The following is a 19,719-nucleotide window of genomic DNA, read 5'->3' on the forward strand; positions in this document are numbered from 1 at the left end:
GCATAACAAAGGGAAGCTTTTTCTACCGGCCGTCTGAACAAGGCAGGCAGGTGTTTTAGCCTCTCTGACCCTTCGTTCTCCTGTCTGCAAGCAGGGATGATGCTGATGTGCAGAGGACACGCAGCTCCCCAATGCACACGGAGTACTTAGCAGGGAGAGTGCACGCAGGAGTGTGGGTCTGTTACCCTCATTTAGAGTCTTTACTGTTTCTTCTGGGTGTATGGGAGGTGGAAAAAATGCTTTCTAGCACCCCAGGAGTTCCTGCCATACTGGTCAAGTTCTCCTTTTCTTCCCAGAGAATGCAAACTGGAAATGGAAAATAAGAAAGAGAAGCCCCATACCCTTTTCTGCCCTTCCACCCACTCAGGCCATTCAGCATCCCGGCCATGAAGATGATCATGTCCTCCAGAGGGACAGCCTCGGGGGTCAGCAGAGGACAGAAAGGGCTGAGGCAGGGCTGACCAGATTCACCAACACGTGTAAGTTCAGAACAAGACTGTTGGTAAAGGATGCATGGAGGGGCTATTTAATTTTAACCTTGCCCCAGACAATGTAGCCAAAGAGTTAAAATCAAACAAAATAAACATTATCAATTAGAAACCGCTTAAGAAAAGTGCTGAAAATGGCTAAATTTACACTTTAATCTTGTAAAATACTATTAAGTATATATGAATCTATTTTGCTCTGCAACAAAATGAAAAGTACTTATTATACTTCAAAATAATGACAATGTAGAGAAGAATTCTTCTGTATTTTATTGCACTCAAATAACACCAAACAGAAGACATTTACATTATTTTTAGAAAAATACACTGATGTTGCACAGCTTGGCACATATTTGTAAATACAAGGCTCATTAATCAAGATATGTGGAATTGAAAAGTATTTGAAGTTGATCACAGCATAATGAATCCTCAATTTCCAGAGTTCTAGAGATGGTTATATACATAAATCCAGTAAAACTTATTTTACTGATTTATTAGTTGTATGTCACTCCTAAGTCTCCCTAAAAAAATATGGCTTTATAAAAAGTAGTATTCTATAATTCACAATATGAATTAAGAGCTTATTCGAATTTGAGTGTCAACTCTGTGTCACCCATACCACAGCTTTAGAAAATTATTGCTTTTCTACCAACTTATTACTTGGGTTTTTACTACATTGAGTCAGCATGCATAACTCACTATGTTGTTACCATGATCTATAATGATAAAAATATAAAATCTCTTTGATTTTAATCCTACATGCAGGAAAAAAAGCCACCTTATTAAGAGCCACCCCTGACACAGAGATGAAACCACTTCTTACGGCTTTTTTAGCTCATGGTTCTTTCAAAATGATGTTGCAGCTTCCTTCTTTTCTAACAAATGAATATTTCCATCACAGCAACTATTTCTGAGCCAGAAATAAACCACATTAAAAAAAAAGAAAAAGATAAAGAAGAAAGCCTTCAGTGTAAAGAGAAAAGGGCTCATACGCTGTGAAATAGCAGCAGGAAGACATCCTAAATCAACTGAAACTTCATTAACTGTACTTAGTAAGAGCACTGCAGTCTCTAAAGTTAGTGTCGTGAGAGTATTACTTAATCAGCCAAAGGCAAAACAATCTTTAAATTATGCACCAGTAATACATATAGATTTTCTAAAATCTAAACAACCGATGGATTATTGCTGTGATACAATTGAGCCGAAGTGCCAGGAAACATTTCTGCTCTATTCGTTAGGCCATTCTTTTTCCTCTATGTCCTATCAAGGGATTTTAGTTTCCTTCTCTCCTTTTGAAAAATAAATTAGCCCTCATAATTTAAAACTTCTATCAAAATATTACTCTTTTTTTCTAATTAACCAGCTAAAAGCTTCAAAAGTCTCAATATCTAAGTTTTAACCTGAATACTCAAAGCTAATGCAGAAGTTTTTGATAAGAATATCAGTGCAGATATATACAACTCCAACCTTCACAGCTAACGATGACCTCCATCAGTGTTAAGGAGTGCTAGTGCAAAACACTCTTAGTAGCTTTTACATCATGTTTAACACAGAATTTACACAGATCAGTTCAACACAGTTCACATTAATTACTACTAATATATATTAAAACCCTGCCAAGAGAATTGCTGCTACATCATCAATGTAATTATTAACCATTGCCTGAAAAACATACATAATTGCAGATAAGTGTTTTTGTTTGTCAGAAAAAGAAAAATAATAATAAAGAAATCAAATAGATGCATTAATGCTATCCAAAAAGGACATGCAGGAATGTAAAATCACAGGTAATTTTTGTTTCTTAAAAAAATATACTAAAATGACAGTGGACTACGAGTCATTCAAAACATCTTTAGTGTTCATTCCCAAAGATCTTGATCTGCTCAGGAATTACTTCACAAGATCTATCACAGCCATCTTTTGGAGCATATGGATAGGATGGTCCTCATGTGGTAGTAAGGGCAGTCTTTTTTGAAGCTTTAAGTATCTGCAAAAATAAGGGGAAATCTAAATTAAAGGACCAACCAGACACAGACTGTGAAATTGCTTCATTTTCATACTACTTAAAAAAAAAAAAAAGACAGAAGTAAATGCCCTTTTTTCAAATGGCAACTTGATAATAGAATGGTGAACTACTTAGAGAAATCCCTGGGGGTTACTTGTAAAGTTGATGATGAAAATGTGGGGTTCTTTAGAGTATCTGAGAATTAAAATGGAATTGAAGAATTTCAATCTTTTGAGAAACACAAGCATTACATTTCTTTCTCTCAGCAGTGTTTTCACTGAAACATAAGAGAGAAAAAATTTCTAGGATGGTATTTGAAAAACTAACACAGGATGCATTTTCAAGGAGCAATTGGGCACTGTAAACTGCCTTTGAAATATATTACTTTAAAAATTTTATTTCAATTTTTAATGTTCTTTACAATATAAAGGGTCAATAGGAAAAGAATACAGTATTTCAAAAGAAGCAAAATTCATTTCTATCCAACTTTTTATAAATCATTTTCTCATTCCAAACTTTGGTATCTGATTTAATTTATAATTACAGCATTGGATTTATGCAACAACTAGATTAGAAAAGGGGCTGCTACACAGAGGCCCAGCCAAATTTTGAGGTAATTTCTAAAGCTAGATTAGGATATATTCATAAATTCACTCATTCATTCATTCATTCATTCGTTCTACCTACCTACCTACCTATTTATCTATTTATCTATGTGTTTGAGGGTATATGTGTAATCACGCAGTTTTATACAAACAGAATTAAGTTTTATGCTGATGTGAAGCAGCTCAAAATCAAATGTATACCTTTATATACCCAAAAGAAATGAATGTTCATATCTGCCAAAAGACACAGGGAATAGTCACAGAAGCTTTTTTCATAATGGCAAAAACACTGGAAATAAACCCATTAACAGCAGAAGGGATAAAGAAAGCTGTAGTATATTTACAAAAAATAGCAATAAGAGCAAATTAATTCAGACGTGATGTTGAGCAATAGAAGCCAGTCATGAAAAGTGTACGTGTGGAATCATATATGTGCATTGGTATAATATATAGATACCTACACATGAGTGATTCAATTTATATCAAATTCAAAAGCAGGCAAAATCAATCTATGGTGGTGATGATACAGGTCAGGCTAGTGGTTACCTTTGGTGGGTTATTACTGGGAGGAAATAAGAGAAGAGAGACTTCTGGGTGCTAGAAACAGCCCCTACTCTGTGCTCCGGAGAGGCACCAGGGTGTACACACAGGTCATAATTCATCAAGCTGGACGCTCAAGATCTGAGCACTTCCCTGGGTGTAAATTAAACCTCAATAGAACAAGTTTAAAAACAAAGACAGAGTGATCCTAGGTTCTCTTAGAATTTAACAATTAGGTAGACTTTGAGAGGAATAAGCATTTTTGTTATCTGTGCAATCAAAAAAGACGATGAGTATTAATAAAAAGGCAAATAAACTAAAAGTCCAGTTGCAATTCTGAACAACTCAAATATATGCTCAGAAACATCTAATCAGAGGACTCTACTCAGAAGTGGTTTACCAATTGCAAACCCATTATCTCCAAAACCCAGCATGTCCACCGCTACCCTGGTTTCCTCTGCCTTCTGCACCACTGTTAACGGCTTCCACCACCCAGGGATTCAAGTCAGAACTGGAGGAATCACCCTTGATTCCTCTCCCATCATATTATTTCTGACTCTATTCCAATAAAGGTGATCCCTCTTCTCCGTTCACTGCACCACCATTCAAACCCCATCGCTGGCCTGGTCTAACGCGCTTGCCTCCTTACTTAGTCTCAGCACCTCTTTGCTGGGCGATTCCTCCACTTGGAATTTCCCAGCGGCTTCCTGCAGCTTTCAGGCCCAAGTTCAAATGCTTAAACAAGTGATGCCTGCCTGCTTTCCATCGGGGCTCCCTACACCCCTGCACAGCACAGTGTCTTGGTCTCTGCTGGGTAAGCACTTCCTTCCCTGCTCCCCACCTGCCAACTCCTGTAACTTCTACCTGTACTTTGAAACTCAGCTGTAGCACCACAGCACCCGGGTGCTGACCTCAGTCCCTGTGTAGCACTCTCTGAGTAGTTCATGACGCTGGGTTTGTTGTTTTACTTTACTCCACTGTGAACCAATGTAAGGCAGAGACCACACTGAGCGCAGAGCCTGTACTACAGTAGCTGCCAATAAATATTCCTTGAATAAATGGACACTCAAATCAATAATAATATCATAACAAATGCTTATTAAATATTAACTGCTAAGAACTCCAAAGATATTCTCTGTCCTTGCCTCCTACATCTAACACTGCCAGCCCAAAGCTGGCTGTTAAAATTCAATGATAGGAGGCGGGGCAAGATGGCAGACTGGTGAGCTGTATGTTTTAGTTACTCCTCCAGGAAAGTAGGTAGAAAACCAGGAACTGCGTGGACTGGACACCACAGAGCAATCTGTCTTTGGGCATACTTCATACAACACTCATGAAAATGTCGAACTGCTGAGATCAGCAAAATCTGTAAGTTTTTGCGGCCAGGGGACTCGCGCCCCTCCTTGCCAGGCTCAGTCCCGTGGGAGGAGGGGCTGTCAGCTCCGGGAAGGAGAAGGGAGAACTGCAGTGGCTGCTCTTATCGGAAACTCATTCTACTGATCCAAATTCCAACCATAGATAGACTGAGACCAGACACCAGAGAATCTGAGAGCAGCCAGCCCAGCAGAGAGGAGACAGGCATAGAAAAAAAAAAACAACACGAAAAACTCCAAAATAAAAGCAGAGGATTTTTGGAGTTCTGGTGAACACAGAAAGGGGAAGGGCGGAGCTCAGGCCTTGAGGCGCATATGCAAATCCCGAAGAAAAGCTGATCTCTCTGCCCTGTGGACCTTTCCTTAATGGCCCTGGTTGCTTTGTCTATTAGCATTTCAATAACCCATTAGATCTCTGAGGAGGGCCGTTTTTTTTTTTTAATCCTTTTCTCTTTTTCTAAAACAATTACTCTAAGAAGCCCAATACAGAAAGCTTCAAAGACTTTCAATTTGGGCACATCAAGTCAAGAGCAGAACTAAGAGAGCTCTGAGACAAAAGGCAATAATCCAGTGGCTGAGAAAATTCACTAAACACCACAACTTCCCAAGAAAAGGGGGGTGTCTGCTCACAGCCACCATCCTGGTGGACAGGAAACACTCCTGCCCATCGCCAGCCCCATAGCCCAGAGCTGCCCCAGACAACCCAGTGTGACGGAAGTGCTTCAAATAACAGGCACACACCACAAAACTGGGCGTGGACATTAGCCTTCCCTGCAACCTCAGCTGATTGTCCCAGAGTTGGGAAGGTGGAGCAGTGTGAATTAACAAAGCCCAAATCAGCCATCATTTGAGCAGACTGGGAGCCTCCCTACACAGCCCAGCAGCCCACAACTGCCCTGGGGGGACGGCACTCACCTGTGACATAGCACAGTCATCCCTCAACAGAGGACCCGGGGTGCACAGCCTGGAAGAGGGGCCCACTTGCAAGTCTCAGGAGCCATACGCCAATACCAAGGACTTGTGGGTCAGTGGCAGAGACAAACTGTGGCAGGACTGAACTGAAGGATTAGACTATTGCAGCAGCTTTAAAACTCTAGGATCACCAGGGAGATTTGATTGTTAGGGCCACCCCCCTCCCCGACTGCCCAGAAACACGCCCCACATACAGGGCAGGCAACACCAACTACACACGCAAGCTTGGTACACCAATTGGGCCCCACAAGACTCATGCCCCCACTCACCAAAAAGGCTAAGCAGGGGAGAACTGGCTTGTGGAGAACAGGTGGCTCGTGGACGCCACCTGCTGGTTAGTTAGAGAAAATGTACTCCACGAAGCTGTAGATCTGATAAATTAAAGATAAGGACTTCAATAGGTCTACAAACCCTAAAAGAACCCTATCAAGTTCAGCAAATGCCACGAGGCCAAAAACAACAGAAAATTATAAAGCATATGAAAAAACCAGATGATATGGATAACCCAAGCCCAAGCACCCAAATCAAAAGACCAGAAGAGACACAGCACCTAGAGCAGCTACTCAAAGAACTAAAGATGAACAATGAGACCATAGTACGGGATATAAAGGAAATCAAGAAGACCCTAGAAGAGCATAAAGAAGACACTGCAAGACTAAATAAAAAAATGGATGATCTTATGGAAATTAAAGAAACCGTTGACCAAATTAAAAAGACTCTGGACACTCATAGTACAAGACTAGAGGAAGTTGAACAACGAATCAGTGACCTGGAAGATGACAGAATGGAAAATGAAAGCATAAAAGAAAGAATGGGGAAAAAAATTGAAAAAATCGAAATGGACCTCAGGGATATGATAGATAATATGAAACGTCCAAATATAAGACTCATTGGTGTCCCAGAAGGGGAAGAAAAGGGTAAAGGTCTAGGAAGAGTATTCAAAGACACTGTTGGGGAAAACTTCCCAAATCTTCTAAACAACATAAATACACAAATCATAAATGCTCAGCGAACTCCAAATAGAATAAATCCAAATAAACCCACTCCGAGACATATACTGATCACACTGTCAAACACAGAAGAGAAGGAGCAAGTTCTGAAAGCAGCAAGAGAAAAGCAATTCACCACATACAAAGGAAACAGCATAAGACTAAGTAGTGACTACTCAGCAGCCACCATGGAGGCCAGAAGGCAGTGGCATGATATATTTAAAATTCTGAGTGAGAAAAATTTCCAGCCAAGAATACTTTATCCAGCAAAGCTCTCCTTCAAATTTGAGGGAGAGCTTAAATTCTTCACAGACAAACAAATGCTGAGAGAATTTGCTAACAAGAGACCTGCCTACTGGAGATACTAAAGGGAGCCCTACAGACAGAGAAACAAAGACAGGACAGAGAGACTTGGAGAAAGGTTCAGTACTAAAGAGATTCAGTATGGGTACAATAAAGGATATTAATAGAGAGAGGGAAAAATATGGCAAACATAAACCAAAGGATAAGATGGCTGATTCAAGAAATGCCTTCACAGTTATAACGTTGAATGTAAATGGCTTAAACTCCCCAATTAAAAGATATAGATTCGCAGAATGGATCAAAAAAAAATGAACCATCAATATGTTGCATACAAGAGTCTCATCTTAGACACAGGGACACAAAGAAACTGAAAGTGAAAGGATGGAAAAAAATATTTCATGCAAGCTACAGCCAAAAGAAAGCAGGTGTAGCAATATTAATCTCAGATAAAATAGACTTCAAATGCAGGGATGTTTTGAGAGACAAAGAAGGCCACTACATACTAATAAAAGGGGCAATTCAGCAAGAAGAAATAACAATCGTAAATGTCTATGCACCCAATCAAGGTGCCACAAAATACATGAGAGAAACACTGGCAAAACTAAAGGAAGCAATTGATGTTTCCACAATAATTGTGGGAGACTTCAACACATCACTCTCTCCTATAGATAGATCAACCAGACAGAAGACCAATAAGGAAATTGAAAACCTAAACTATCTGATAAATGAATTAGATTTAACAGACATATACAGGACATTACATCCCAAATCACCAGGATACACATATTTTTCTAGTGCTCACGGAACTTTCTCCAGAATAGATCATATGCTGGGACATAAAACAAGCCTCAATAAATTTAAAAAGATTGAAATTATTTAAAACACATTCTCTGACCACAATGGAATACAATTAGAAGTCAATAAGCATCAGAGACTTAGAAAATTCACAAATACCTGGAGGTTAAACAACACACTCCTAAACAATCAGTGGGTTAAAGAAGAAATAGCAAGAGAAATTGCTAAATATATAGAGACGAATGAAAATGAGAACACAACATACCAAAACCTATGGGATGCAGCAAAAGCAGTGCTAAGGGGGAAATTTATAGCACTAAATGCATATATTAAAAAGGGAGAAAGAGCCAAAATCAAAGAACTAATGGATCAACTGAAGAAGCTAGAAAATGAACAGCAAACCAATCCTAAACCAAGTAGAAGAAAAGAAATAACAAGGATTAAAGCAGAAATAAATGACATAGAGAACAAAAAAACAATGAGAGGATAAATATCACCAAAAGTTGGTTCTTTGAGAAGATCAACAAGATTGACAAGCCCCTAGCTAGACTGACAAAATCAAAAAGAGAGAAGACCCATATAAACAAAATAATGAATGAAAAAGGTGACATAACTGCAGATCCTGAAGAAATTAAAAAAATCATAAGAGGATATTATGAACAACTGTATGGCAACAAACTGGACAATGTAGAAGAAATGGACAATTTCCTGGAAACATATGAACAACCTAGACTGACCAGAGAAGAAATAGAAGACCTCAACCAACCCATCACAAGCAAAGAGATCCAATCAGTTATCAAAAATCTTCCCACAAATAAATGCCCAGGGCCAGATGGCTTCACAGGGGAATTCTACCAAACTTTCCAGAAAGAACTGACACCAATCTTACTCAAACTCTTTCAAAACATTGAAGAAAAGGGAACACTACCCAACTCATTTTATGAAGCTAACATCAATCTAATACCAAAACCAGGCAAAGATGCTACAAAAAAGGAAAACTACCGGCCAATCTCCCTAATGAATATAGATGCAAAAATCCTCAACAAAATACTTGCAAGTCGAATCCAAAGACACATTAAAAAAATCATACACCATGACCAAGTGGGGTTCATTCCAGGCATGCAAGGATGGTTCAACATAAGAAAATCAATCAATGTATTACAACACATTAACAAGTCAAAAGGGAAAAATCAATTGATCATCTCAATAGATGCTGAAAAAGCATTTGACAAAATCCAACATCCGTTTTTGATAAAAACACTTCAAAAGGCAGGAATTGAAGGAAACTTCCTCAACATGATAAAGAGCATATATGAAAAACCCACAGCCAGCATAGTACTCAATGGTGAGAGACTGAAAGCCTTCCCTCTAAGATCAGGAACAAGACAAGGATGCCCGCTGTCACCACTGTTATTCAACATTGTGCTGGAAGTGCTAGCCAGGGCAATCCGGCAAGACAAAGAAATAAAAGGCATCCAAATTGGAAAAGAAGAAGTAAAACTGTCATTGTTTGCAGATGATATGATCTTATATCTAGAAAACCCTGAGAAATCGACGATACAGCTACTAGAGCTAAGAAACAAATTTAGCAAAGTAGCGGGATACAAGATTAATGCACATAAGTCAGTAATGGTTCTATATGCTAGAAATGAACAAACTGAAGAGACACTCAAGAAAAAGATACCATTTTCAATAGCAACTAAAAAAATCAAGTACCTAGGAATAAACTTAACCAAAGATGTAAAAGACCTATACAAAGAAAACTACATAACTCTACTAAAAGAAATAGAAGGGGACCTTAAAACATGGAAAAATATTCCATGTTCATGGATAGGAAGGCTAAATGTCATTAAGATGTCAATTCTACCCAAACTCATCTACAGATTCAATGCAATCCCAATCAAAATTCCAACCTACTTTGCAGACTTGGAAAAGCTAGTTATCAAATTTATTTGGAAAGGGAAGATGCCTCGAATTGCTAAAGACACTCTAAAAAAGAAAAACGAAGTGGGAGGACTTACACTCCCTGACTTTGAAGCTTATTATAAAGCCACAGTTGCCAAAACAGCATGGTACTGGCACAAAGATAGACATATAGATCAATGGAATCGTATTGAGAATTCAGAGATAGACCCTCAGATCTATGGCCGACTGATCTTTGATAAGGCCCCCAAAGTCACTGAACTGAGCCATAATGGTCTTTTCAACAAATGGGGCTGGGAGAGTTGGATATCCATATCCAAAAGAATGAAAGAGGACCTCTACCTCACCCCCTACACAAAAATTAACTCAAAATGGACCAAAGATCTCAATATAAAAGAAAGTACCATAAAACTCCTAGAAGATAATGTAGGAAAACATCTTCAAGACCTTGTATTAGGCGGCCACTTCCTAGACTTTACACCCAAAGCACAAGCAACAAAAGAAAAAATAGATAAATGGGAACTCCTCAAGCTTAGAAGTTTCTGCACCTCAAAGGAATTTCTCAAAAAAGTAAAGAGGCAGCCTACTCAATGGGAAAAAATTTTTGGAAACCATGTATCTGACAAAAGACTGATATCTTGCATATACAAAGAAATCCTACAACTCAATGACAATAGTACAGACAGCCCAATTATAAAATGGGCAAAAGATATGAAAAGACAGTTCTCTGAAGAGGAAATACAAATGGCCAAGAAACACATGAAAAAATGTTCAGCTTCACTAGCTATTAGAGAGATGCAAATTAAAACCACAATGAGATACCATCTAACACCGGTTAGAATGGCTGCCATTAAACAAACAGGAAACTACAAATGCTGGAGGGGATGTGGAGAAATTGGAACTCTTATTCATTGTTGGTGGGACTGTATAATGGTTCAGCCACTCTGGAAGTCAGTCTGGCAGTTCCTTAGAAAACTAGATATAGAGCTACCATTCGATCCAGCGATTGCACTTCTCGGTATATACCCGGAAGATCGGAAAGCAGTGACACGAACAGATATCTGCACGCCAATGTTCATAGCAGCATTATTCACAATTGCCAAGAGATGGAAACAACCCAAATGTCCTTCAACAGATGAGTGGATAAATAAAATGTGGCATACACACGATGGAATACTACGCGGCAGTAAGAAGGAACGATCTCGTGAAACATATGACAACATGGATGAACCTTGAAGACATAATGCTGAGCGAAATAAGCCAGGCACAAAAAGAGAAATATTATATGCTACCACTAATGTGAACTTTGAAAAATGTAAAACAAATGGTTTATAATGTAGAATGTAGGGGAACTAGCAGTAGAGAGCAATTAAGGAAGAGGGAACAATAATCCAAGAAGAACAGATAAGCTATTTAACGTTCTGGGGATGCCCAGAAATGACTATGGTCTGTTAAATTCTGATGGATATAGTAGGAACAAGTTCACAGAAATGTTGCTATATTATGTAACTTTCTTGGGGTAAAGTAGGAACATGTTGGAAGTTAAGCAGTTATCTTAGGTTAGTTGTCTTTTTCTTACTCCCTTGTTATGGTCTCTTTGAAATGTTCTTTTATTGTATGTTTGTTTTCTTTTTAACTTTTTTTTTCATACAGTTGATTTAAAAAAGAAGGGAAAGTTAAAAAAAAAAAAAAAAAAAAAGAAAGAAAAACAAGGAAAAAAAAAAGATGTAGTGCCTCCTTGAGGAGCCTGTGGAGAGTGCAGGGGTATTCGCCTAACCCACCTCCATGGTTGCTAACATGACCACAGACATAGGGGACTGGTGGTTTGATGGGTTGAGCCCTCTACCGTAAGTTTTACCCTTGGGAGGACGGTTGCTGCAAAGGAGAGGCTAGGCCTCCCTATATTTGTGCCTAAGAGTCTCCTCCTGAATGCCTCTTTGTTGCTCAGATGTGGCCCTCTCTCTCTGGCTAAGCCAACTTGAAAGGTGAAATCACTGCCCTCCCCCCTACGTGGGATCAGACACCCAGGGGAGTGAATCTCCCTGGCAACGTAGAATATGACTCCCGGGGAGGAATGTAGACCTGGCATTGTGGGACGGAGAACATCTTCTTGACCAAAAGGGGGATGTGAAAGGAAATGAAATAAGCTTCAGTGGCAGAGAGATTCCAAAACGAGCCGAGAGGTCACTCTGGAGGGCACTCTTACGCACACTTTAGACAACCCTTTTTAGGTTCTAAAGAATTGGGGTAGCTGGTGGTGGATACCTGAAACTATCAAACTACAACCCAGAACCCATGAATCTCGAAGACAGTTGTATAAAAATGTAGCTTATGAGGGGTGACAATGGGATTGGGAAAGCCATAAGGACCACACTCCACTTTGTCTAGTTTATGGATGGATGAGTAGAAAAATAGGGGAAGGAAACAAACAGACAAAGGCACCCAGTGTTTTTTTTTACTTCAATTGCTCTTTCACTCTAATTATTATTCTTGTTATTTTTGTGTGTGTGCTAATGAAGGTGTCAGGGATTGATTTAGGTGATGAATGTACAACTATGTAATGGTACTGTAAACAATCGAAAGTACGATTTGTTTTGTATGACTGCGTGGTATGTGACTATATCTCAATAAAATGATGATTAAAAAAAAAATTCAATGATAAATGTTAAAAATGTCGGGTCACAAAGGAGGCACAAGAGAAAGTTCTGGATGGATGTAACAGAGGAAACCATGACCACTGCTGGAAGAATGTTCAATGGCGGGGGGACGGTGTGTGTTAGAAAATGGTCTCTCCATTTTCAAACAGCTGGGAGCAGCAGATTCACTCAGAAACTCTGCTGTTCAAATGATTTTTGAAAAATATGATTTCACAAAACATAAAATAGACTGATTTTTTTTTTTTTTTTTCCTGTCATGGACTTACAGAAAAACTGTTAATGGATCCAACTGGTCAAAGGGCTTAGGTACTGTTTGGCAGGAAGTTTTACTCTGATAAATTTCACAAATGATTCCTTCATAAATCATCCAATTCGGGCTATGTATATTTATGCTGTCACATTGTTAGAAATATGCTGTGTGATTTCAAGTAAATATGTGACTGAGGAGAAAGCTGAAAACCTGATAAAGGTGTAGGGATTCCAAAATCAATTTAAAAAAATATATAAATTAGCTATTCAGAATGATTAACTGTTAATATGAGAACTACTAATTCATAGGATTAACATTTTCCATTTCCCAGCCTTGCCATGAGCACACCTGAAAAGCACTTACAATTTATAACTATAAGTGATAGCAAATTTTAAACTATTAGACAACTTAATTTTCTACCATGAGTAATTAAAACTTCCAGCTTCCTGACTCCTAACTGATGTAATAATGTGTACTAAGAGTCACATGCCTAAGAACATGACGACTCTAATTTGATCACAACAAAAACAGCTCTAAAAATTTTTATCAGTTCTTCAGCTGTTATTTACTTGAAACTTTCAATGGCAAAGCAGTTAAGAGTGTGGGCTCTGGAGCCAACTTCAAGGATCCACCCCAGGACACCACTTGTTAGGCAAGTTACTCTGCCTTGCTGTGTCTCCGTTTTCTCATTTGTAAAACAGAGATAATAGCATTTCTACATCTTGGGGTACCTGGAAGACTAAATGAGTTAACACACGTGATGTGCTCAGAAGGGGGCCTGGCAACAGAACTTAACAAACATTAGTAATGATCACCCTCCACTGTGTGGCTGAATACAATGGTGAATTGAGACAGGCCCTACTGTGGAATTATCACACAGATCAATGCATTATGATGAATTTTAAGCAATGTAAGACCATATAATCCAGTCCTAGTATGATTAGGGAAAATAAAGTAATCGTTAATTAGGTTCTGAGGGCCAGGAAACAGTGAACTAATATTTAGCATTTAGCAGAAGTCCTCAGTTTGAGTTTTCTACCAAAAACAAGAATCTTAAAGATTGAGAGGTAGTAAGGAGATGGGCCCTATAATTAGTGTTTCTGCAATTAGATACATAATTAAACACAATCATAAAAAGAACCAGCTTATTGTATACAAATATCACTAATCTAGATTTATAAATGTTATTATTTTGCATATTGAATAATTTTTAAAATAGCAATATAAAACAAGACTAGGAAGATAATGGGAAACAAGCATACCAAGTGCAGTGCTTAAAAATAACTATTCCTGATTCTCAGTCTTAGGTCTTCTCTTGACAAGATCAGACTACAATTGTGCAACAGGTCAATCAAATCTTCACGATGCCAAGTTACATGACATGACTTCTTGAGCAAGTCTTTCAAAATGTAGCTTCTCTTGATCCACCCTAGAGATTAGGCTAATTAATTAGTAAACAATAATAGCCACAGCCACCACTCACTGGGAGTTCACTATATGCCAGGAAACCATGCATATTAATCAAATCTTCATTTTTATGTGTGCTTCAATTTTAAAATAACTCATCTGAAAAAATACCTTACTTTGTCACCCCAACCCTAGGTACTTCATATTTATGTTCCAAGGAATTTCTTGGGCTCAATTTATAAAACACCGAAATAAAAGCATGGAACTTTTTGGTCAGCATATTAACTTTCATACCTTAACTAAAGTCAGATCAATATTAAAAATCATAAACTGTAAATATCAATGTTGTAAAAACTGATTATTTTTAGGAATACTTACTACTATTTAAAGGACTGGAATAGTAATTAAAAAGCTAATTCTGTACCCTGCTTTGCCTCACCTTGGTACAAACAGGGCATTAGGTAAAGCATCACTCAACAATAAAGAGGAAATCAGCAAGAAAAGCAGGACATAAATATCAACTTTCTTTGCCCTGTGCATCTTATCTAAACACAAAATATATGTAACCCAGTAGTTATCATGTAAAAGAAAAATTTTTCCATGGATTCCTTCTTTCCTTGATATTATAACACCAAATATTTCAGGCCTCTTAATAAAATAATTTTTTATATATTATTATAAATGTACACAGTATGACAACTATCAAAACCTAAAAGATTCCAATCATAAAATAAGCAAAGATAAACTGATGAATAACTAAAAACATTCCATGACTATAAAGGCTATTTTTTTTCTTGAAATTCAATATCTAATAAATTTTGGTTGGCACAATTATTTCTACCAAAATCAATAACAGCAATGCTAACCATTGCTATAAAACTCACGCTACATACAATATGAAAAATAATATAAAGAGTGAACCATGAAATAGGACAAAAAAAGAAAAATGAAGATAAATATAGAAACAAGAAGAAATACATTTGAGAAAGAGATAGGGCATGGAAAGCCCTCTCTTAATAAAACATTCTTCCCCCTATGAGAGCATGAGGTTGGTGACTGCAGGCGTGGTTAACATCATCTCTAAAACGCATGTGAAAGCCCGGGCATTAGCTGAAATGTTATTGCCATTCTTTCAAGTCCACTGGTAACTTGAGAGGACAGGTGTGAGGATACAGGGAAAAGTAGAGAAATGGATTTGATACGTGGGGCTGAAAGGAGAGATCACATGGTACAACAAGCCATGAGAGCACACGTGACACTTTCAAGGAAGCTGGGGAGTGGGAGGGAGAGGAGGACATCACAAATGTATGCATTATTAACTTCCATCTCAGGGCAATTTTGATCCTCTATCCTCCATCAAATAGCTTGCCAATCAAAAAGAAAAACAAACTTACTTCTACTATCACAACCATCTTTAATGGCATGAATCATGTGGTATTTTTATCAACAATCCTCAAATTCTAGCTCAACAAATATGAACCAGGCTGAGCCTGATGTGTATATTCCATTACTTTGGCTCAACTGATCAAAACAGAATATTTTCTTTTTAAATTTGGACACAATTCTTCTCTGTCAGGATTTTTACCCTTTAAAAATTTATTTCATGAAGCTAGTGTTAACATCAACAGCATATTTTAAACTGAACAAAAGGGAAAATACAATACATGTAACAAAGCATCCTACCTGGTGGAACTTCCTGTAGTCCTTCTGCAGGGGGGATATTTACTTCTAAAATAAAGAAAAATTACAACCCGTTACATACTGTTGACCAGGATTTAAGTTATGGTGATTATTTTTACAAACCTTTTTTATTTATTCAATTGCAATTGTTGTAAAAACATTATAAGTTTTACACCATCACAACAAGGAAGACGTAGATATAACTTAGCAAAATGCTACATATTTCTCAAATATTCTGTACAGCAAGCATTACAACATTATCTCCTTAAACAATTAATCTCAAAACTCCACCTCCAATCAAAGAAGAGACCGGACTAAAACCCAGATTTGAACCTCAGTTTTGAAAAGAAACCAGAGAAAAGATACTGAAGCATCTTGTTTCTTCTTAGAAGTGTTGTCACCTCATAACTCTAGTTTTAAGATGAATGAAACAATGCAAGGAAATCAAATTGAAATATTCTTAAAATATTCTTAAAATCAAACTCTATTCTTCATTAAACTCTATTATTTATTAAGAGTTGTTTTTGAAAAATAATGTTCAAGACAAAATATTCTAAAGTACCCAAAAATATGGTGTGAACTTTTAACATGAACTGATGATTCACCGTGAAATTAAATCAATTGTCAATATCTTCATACCTGAAAACCCATTTAACACTGCCTTAATCTAGCGATAAGATTATGACATCTTTCCTTTTGCTCTTTAAAAATTGTAATAGGTTCTGGTCAAAAGGAGGAATTTTTCTAATAACATTTTCTAAAACTCAAAATATTTATGCAGCTATTTTAATTACTTTTCTTCTTGCATTAAATTTGCTTCTAATTATAAACAGTTCATGCTCAAAATATAGAACATTTTGGAAATATTTTACATAAAATAGAATTTTTTGGAAACATGGAAATATTTTACATAAAAGTAAAAAGAAACAAAAAAGAAAAATCAAACACGTTCCTACTAACAACTGGCATATTTCCTTCTTACAGGGGAAGCAGAGTGTGCGTTTCATAGAACAGTTTTGGAATCATACTGCCTGGGTTCAAATCCTACTTGCAGAAACAAAATAAAAAGCTCAATAAATGTTTTTTGTTTGTTTGTTTATTTGTTTTGCCTTAGCACACCTGTTTTCTTATATCTTTAAAACTCTTGGGAAACATCATTTTAATGGCAAACATTGTTTCTATAACCAGCCCATTCATTATAATTTTATCTTTAGGTTGTTCCTATTTCTCAATTATTACAAAAGTATTGCTATAACCCTTTGTTCTAATTCCTGTTTCCTTAGGGTAGATTCATAAAAGTATAAACATATTTATGGACATTTAAGACCCTGATATATCTATCTATCTATCTATATATATATATATAATGTCCCTGGTATATATAAGACCCTGATATATGTATATATATATATATATATATACACATATATATACACACATGAATATATGAAATACTTTTTCAGAAAGGTTACACCAGTTCTATTTCTATTAGCAATGGCTGAAGTGTCTGACTTGCTGTACTCTGATCAACACTGAATTTTACCAAGTTTAAAAATCACTACTACTTTAATAGGTAAAAATTTAATTCTATCTAATTTTTAACAGCTTTCTCAAAGTATAATTTTCATATAATAAAATTCACCCATTATAAGTGTACCATTCAGAGTTCTGGCAGATGTGGATATAGTTAAGTAACCACCATCAAAATCAAGACTTAGAACATTTCCATTTTTGGGAGTGAACCCCAGAAAGTTCACTCATGTCCTTTTATAGTTAGTCTTCATTCCCAGCCCCAGGCAAGCACTCATCTGTTTCCTCGTCCTAATCAGTTATTCTCTAGTACAGGGCCCTGCTTATCTCTGTCGTTGACTTCTCATCATCTTAGTCACTTTATTTATCATCTGTGCCACCACTAGAATGCCTTACCAGCCCCAAAGAAAGCAGGACCTCCGTGTGTCTTATTCCTTCTTGTACACTGCCCCTGCACAATGTATAACAGCAAATAGCAAGTGCTCAAGAAATACTTGTTAAATAAATTAATGCAATTTTAAAAGGGGAAGTAAAACCTTTTCTATAAAATAAACTCACCTTCTGAAATTATATTTGACTCTTCTACGACATTATCTGAAAAAAAGCGAAAAGATCTTACATTTTTTTACTTCCGCTGAGATCCCCAAATTAACTCAAACCCACTCAGCTCCCTCAATTTGGCTCTTATCAACTGGGTCTTCTTAGAGAGACTCACAAGTATTTATACTAGAATATCAACATTAGTTTCTAAATTATATTTTAAGAATACATCAAACAGGCTGTTATTATCCCTGGAGACACAAAACGTGAGTCGTAAACAGGGAATAAATACACTAGCAATGCCCAATAACTTTTTTGGTGACTTGAGGATTTCTTTTATCTCTTAATAGACCTGTTCTTTATTCCACAAGTCATAGCAGTTTAACAAATACTGGGGGCTGGATTTACAGAAAACATTTGCTTAGAGAAAAAATTTACCTGAAATTTCTATCCTTTCATTTTCAGATGGTTCATATACTATAAAATAAACACAAAAAAATTATCCTCAAGTGTTGCAAAACTTTCAGGATAACACAGTGTGACTGCATGCCTGAACCTGGACCTCTGGAGCTTAGACTCTGGAAAGGACAGGCCACGGGGGAGGGAGGTGAGAGTCTGGTCTGGAGTGCAACAGGCCTGGGCTCAAACTCTAGGTCAGCCTCCTCTTAGCCATGAGATAGGACAGTTACACAGACTTCCTTCCTGTAAAATGGGGAAAATAACAGTTCCTGCCCAATCACTGGTTAGGAGGATTAAATAATTAGCCTTACTTCCCAGGGGGCGCTGAATTGCCTCTTTTTTTTTTTTTATTTTTGGCATGTTTTTGATGGAGATCCTGAGACACCTGAAGCTCTCCCTGCTTATTGCTCCAAATCCAAGTTTCACCAGGCCAGTTCCGTGAGGGACAACTCCCAGATCATTTATTTGGGGGCAAAATCCCCAACTGCCAGCCTGAGAATCAGGCTCTGCCGGCAGGCCCTTAAGTCACTCCCGCAACCCTGCCCACGGCCCACATCTCCTCTTATGAAGACGCTGGGCTTAATGCTTCCCCTCTGCTCCACAGCAAGGAAAGGCTTCTGTCTGCAGGGAGCCTCTCACGTGCCCCTGGGGGCCGGCAGCTTTCCCATCAACCTGAGTCCTGTGTTTTCTGTCTTCCCCAAATGCCTCAAATTTTCTGGCACGTTAAAAGACGCTTTCTTGTTTTCTTAGCACTGTTATAAATCTTTTCTTTTTTTATTCATTTAATAAAGAAAAGGTCTGAGCAGTTACCATGCTTCAGGCATTATTGTCAGTCTTGTGGTACAGCAGGTAACAATTTTTAATGTCTTTTTTTGTCCTTTTCAATGACCTTTAGAAGATGAGGGAGCAGTGCATGTGTGTTCATCATCACCCTGAATCCCCACCAACATGTAAATATGTTCAAGTCTCTAGTGATTTAAAACGAACAAAAAAGCCCCTTCTTGATCCTGCTTCCCCTTGCCCTCTCTTACCTCTACATCACAGTCTAATTTCTCTGCCTTTGCTATCTCATCTCCCCACTGCCCCTCCTCACCCCACTCCCGCCTGTCTTTGTCCTGGACAACATCACTGGAGCACCCCGTTTAATCCAGTGGATGTTTTCAAGCTTCCACATCATTAGATCTCTTAGCAACACCTCTTCCTTTT

At 37.6% G+C, this 19,719-nt stretch overlaps 1 protein-coding gene and 1 long non-coding RNA gene across 2 annotated transcripts in view; both read right to left on the bottom strand.

Moving 5' to 3' along the window:
* The window catches only part of ASPH (aspartate beta-hydroxylase), a 234,941-nt gene that overhangs the window by 109,210 nt on the left and 106,012 nt on the right, over window positions 1-19,719 (bottom strand). Inside the window, exons 11-13 of the mRNA XM_037803594.1 lie at window positions 18,493-18,531; window positions 18,073-18,108; window positions 15,988-16,032 (exon numbers count right to left, since the gene is read on the bottom strand). Of these exons, the coding sequence (XP_037659522.1) occupies window positions 15,988-16,032; window positions 18,073-18,108; window positions 18,493-18,531 (120 nt within the window). The remainder of the gene's footprint in view (window positions 1-15,987; window positions 16,033-18,072; window positions 18,109-18,492; window positions 18,532-19,719) is intronic.
* LOC119509629 lies at window positions 738-14,728 on the bottom strand. The gene is made up of 2 exons (XR_005211734.1): window positions 14,160-14,728; window positions 738-2,472 (listed from the first exon to the last, which is right to left on the bottom strand). It is a non-coding gene; the product is annotated as an uncharacterized LOC119509629 (long non-coding RNA).

This window comes from Choloepus didactylus, chromosome 14, assembly GCF_015220235.1.
Source record: "Choloepus didactylus isolate mChoDid1 chromosome 14, mChoDid1.pri, whole genome shotgun sequence".
NCBI classification, from domain to species: domain Eukaryota; kingdom Metazoa; phylum Chordata; class Mammalia; order Pilosa; family Megalonychidae; genus Choloepus; species Choloepus didactylus.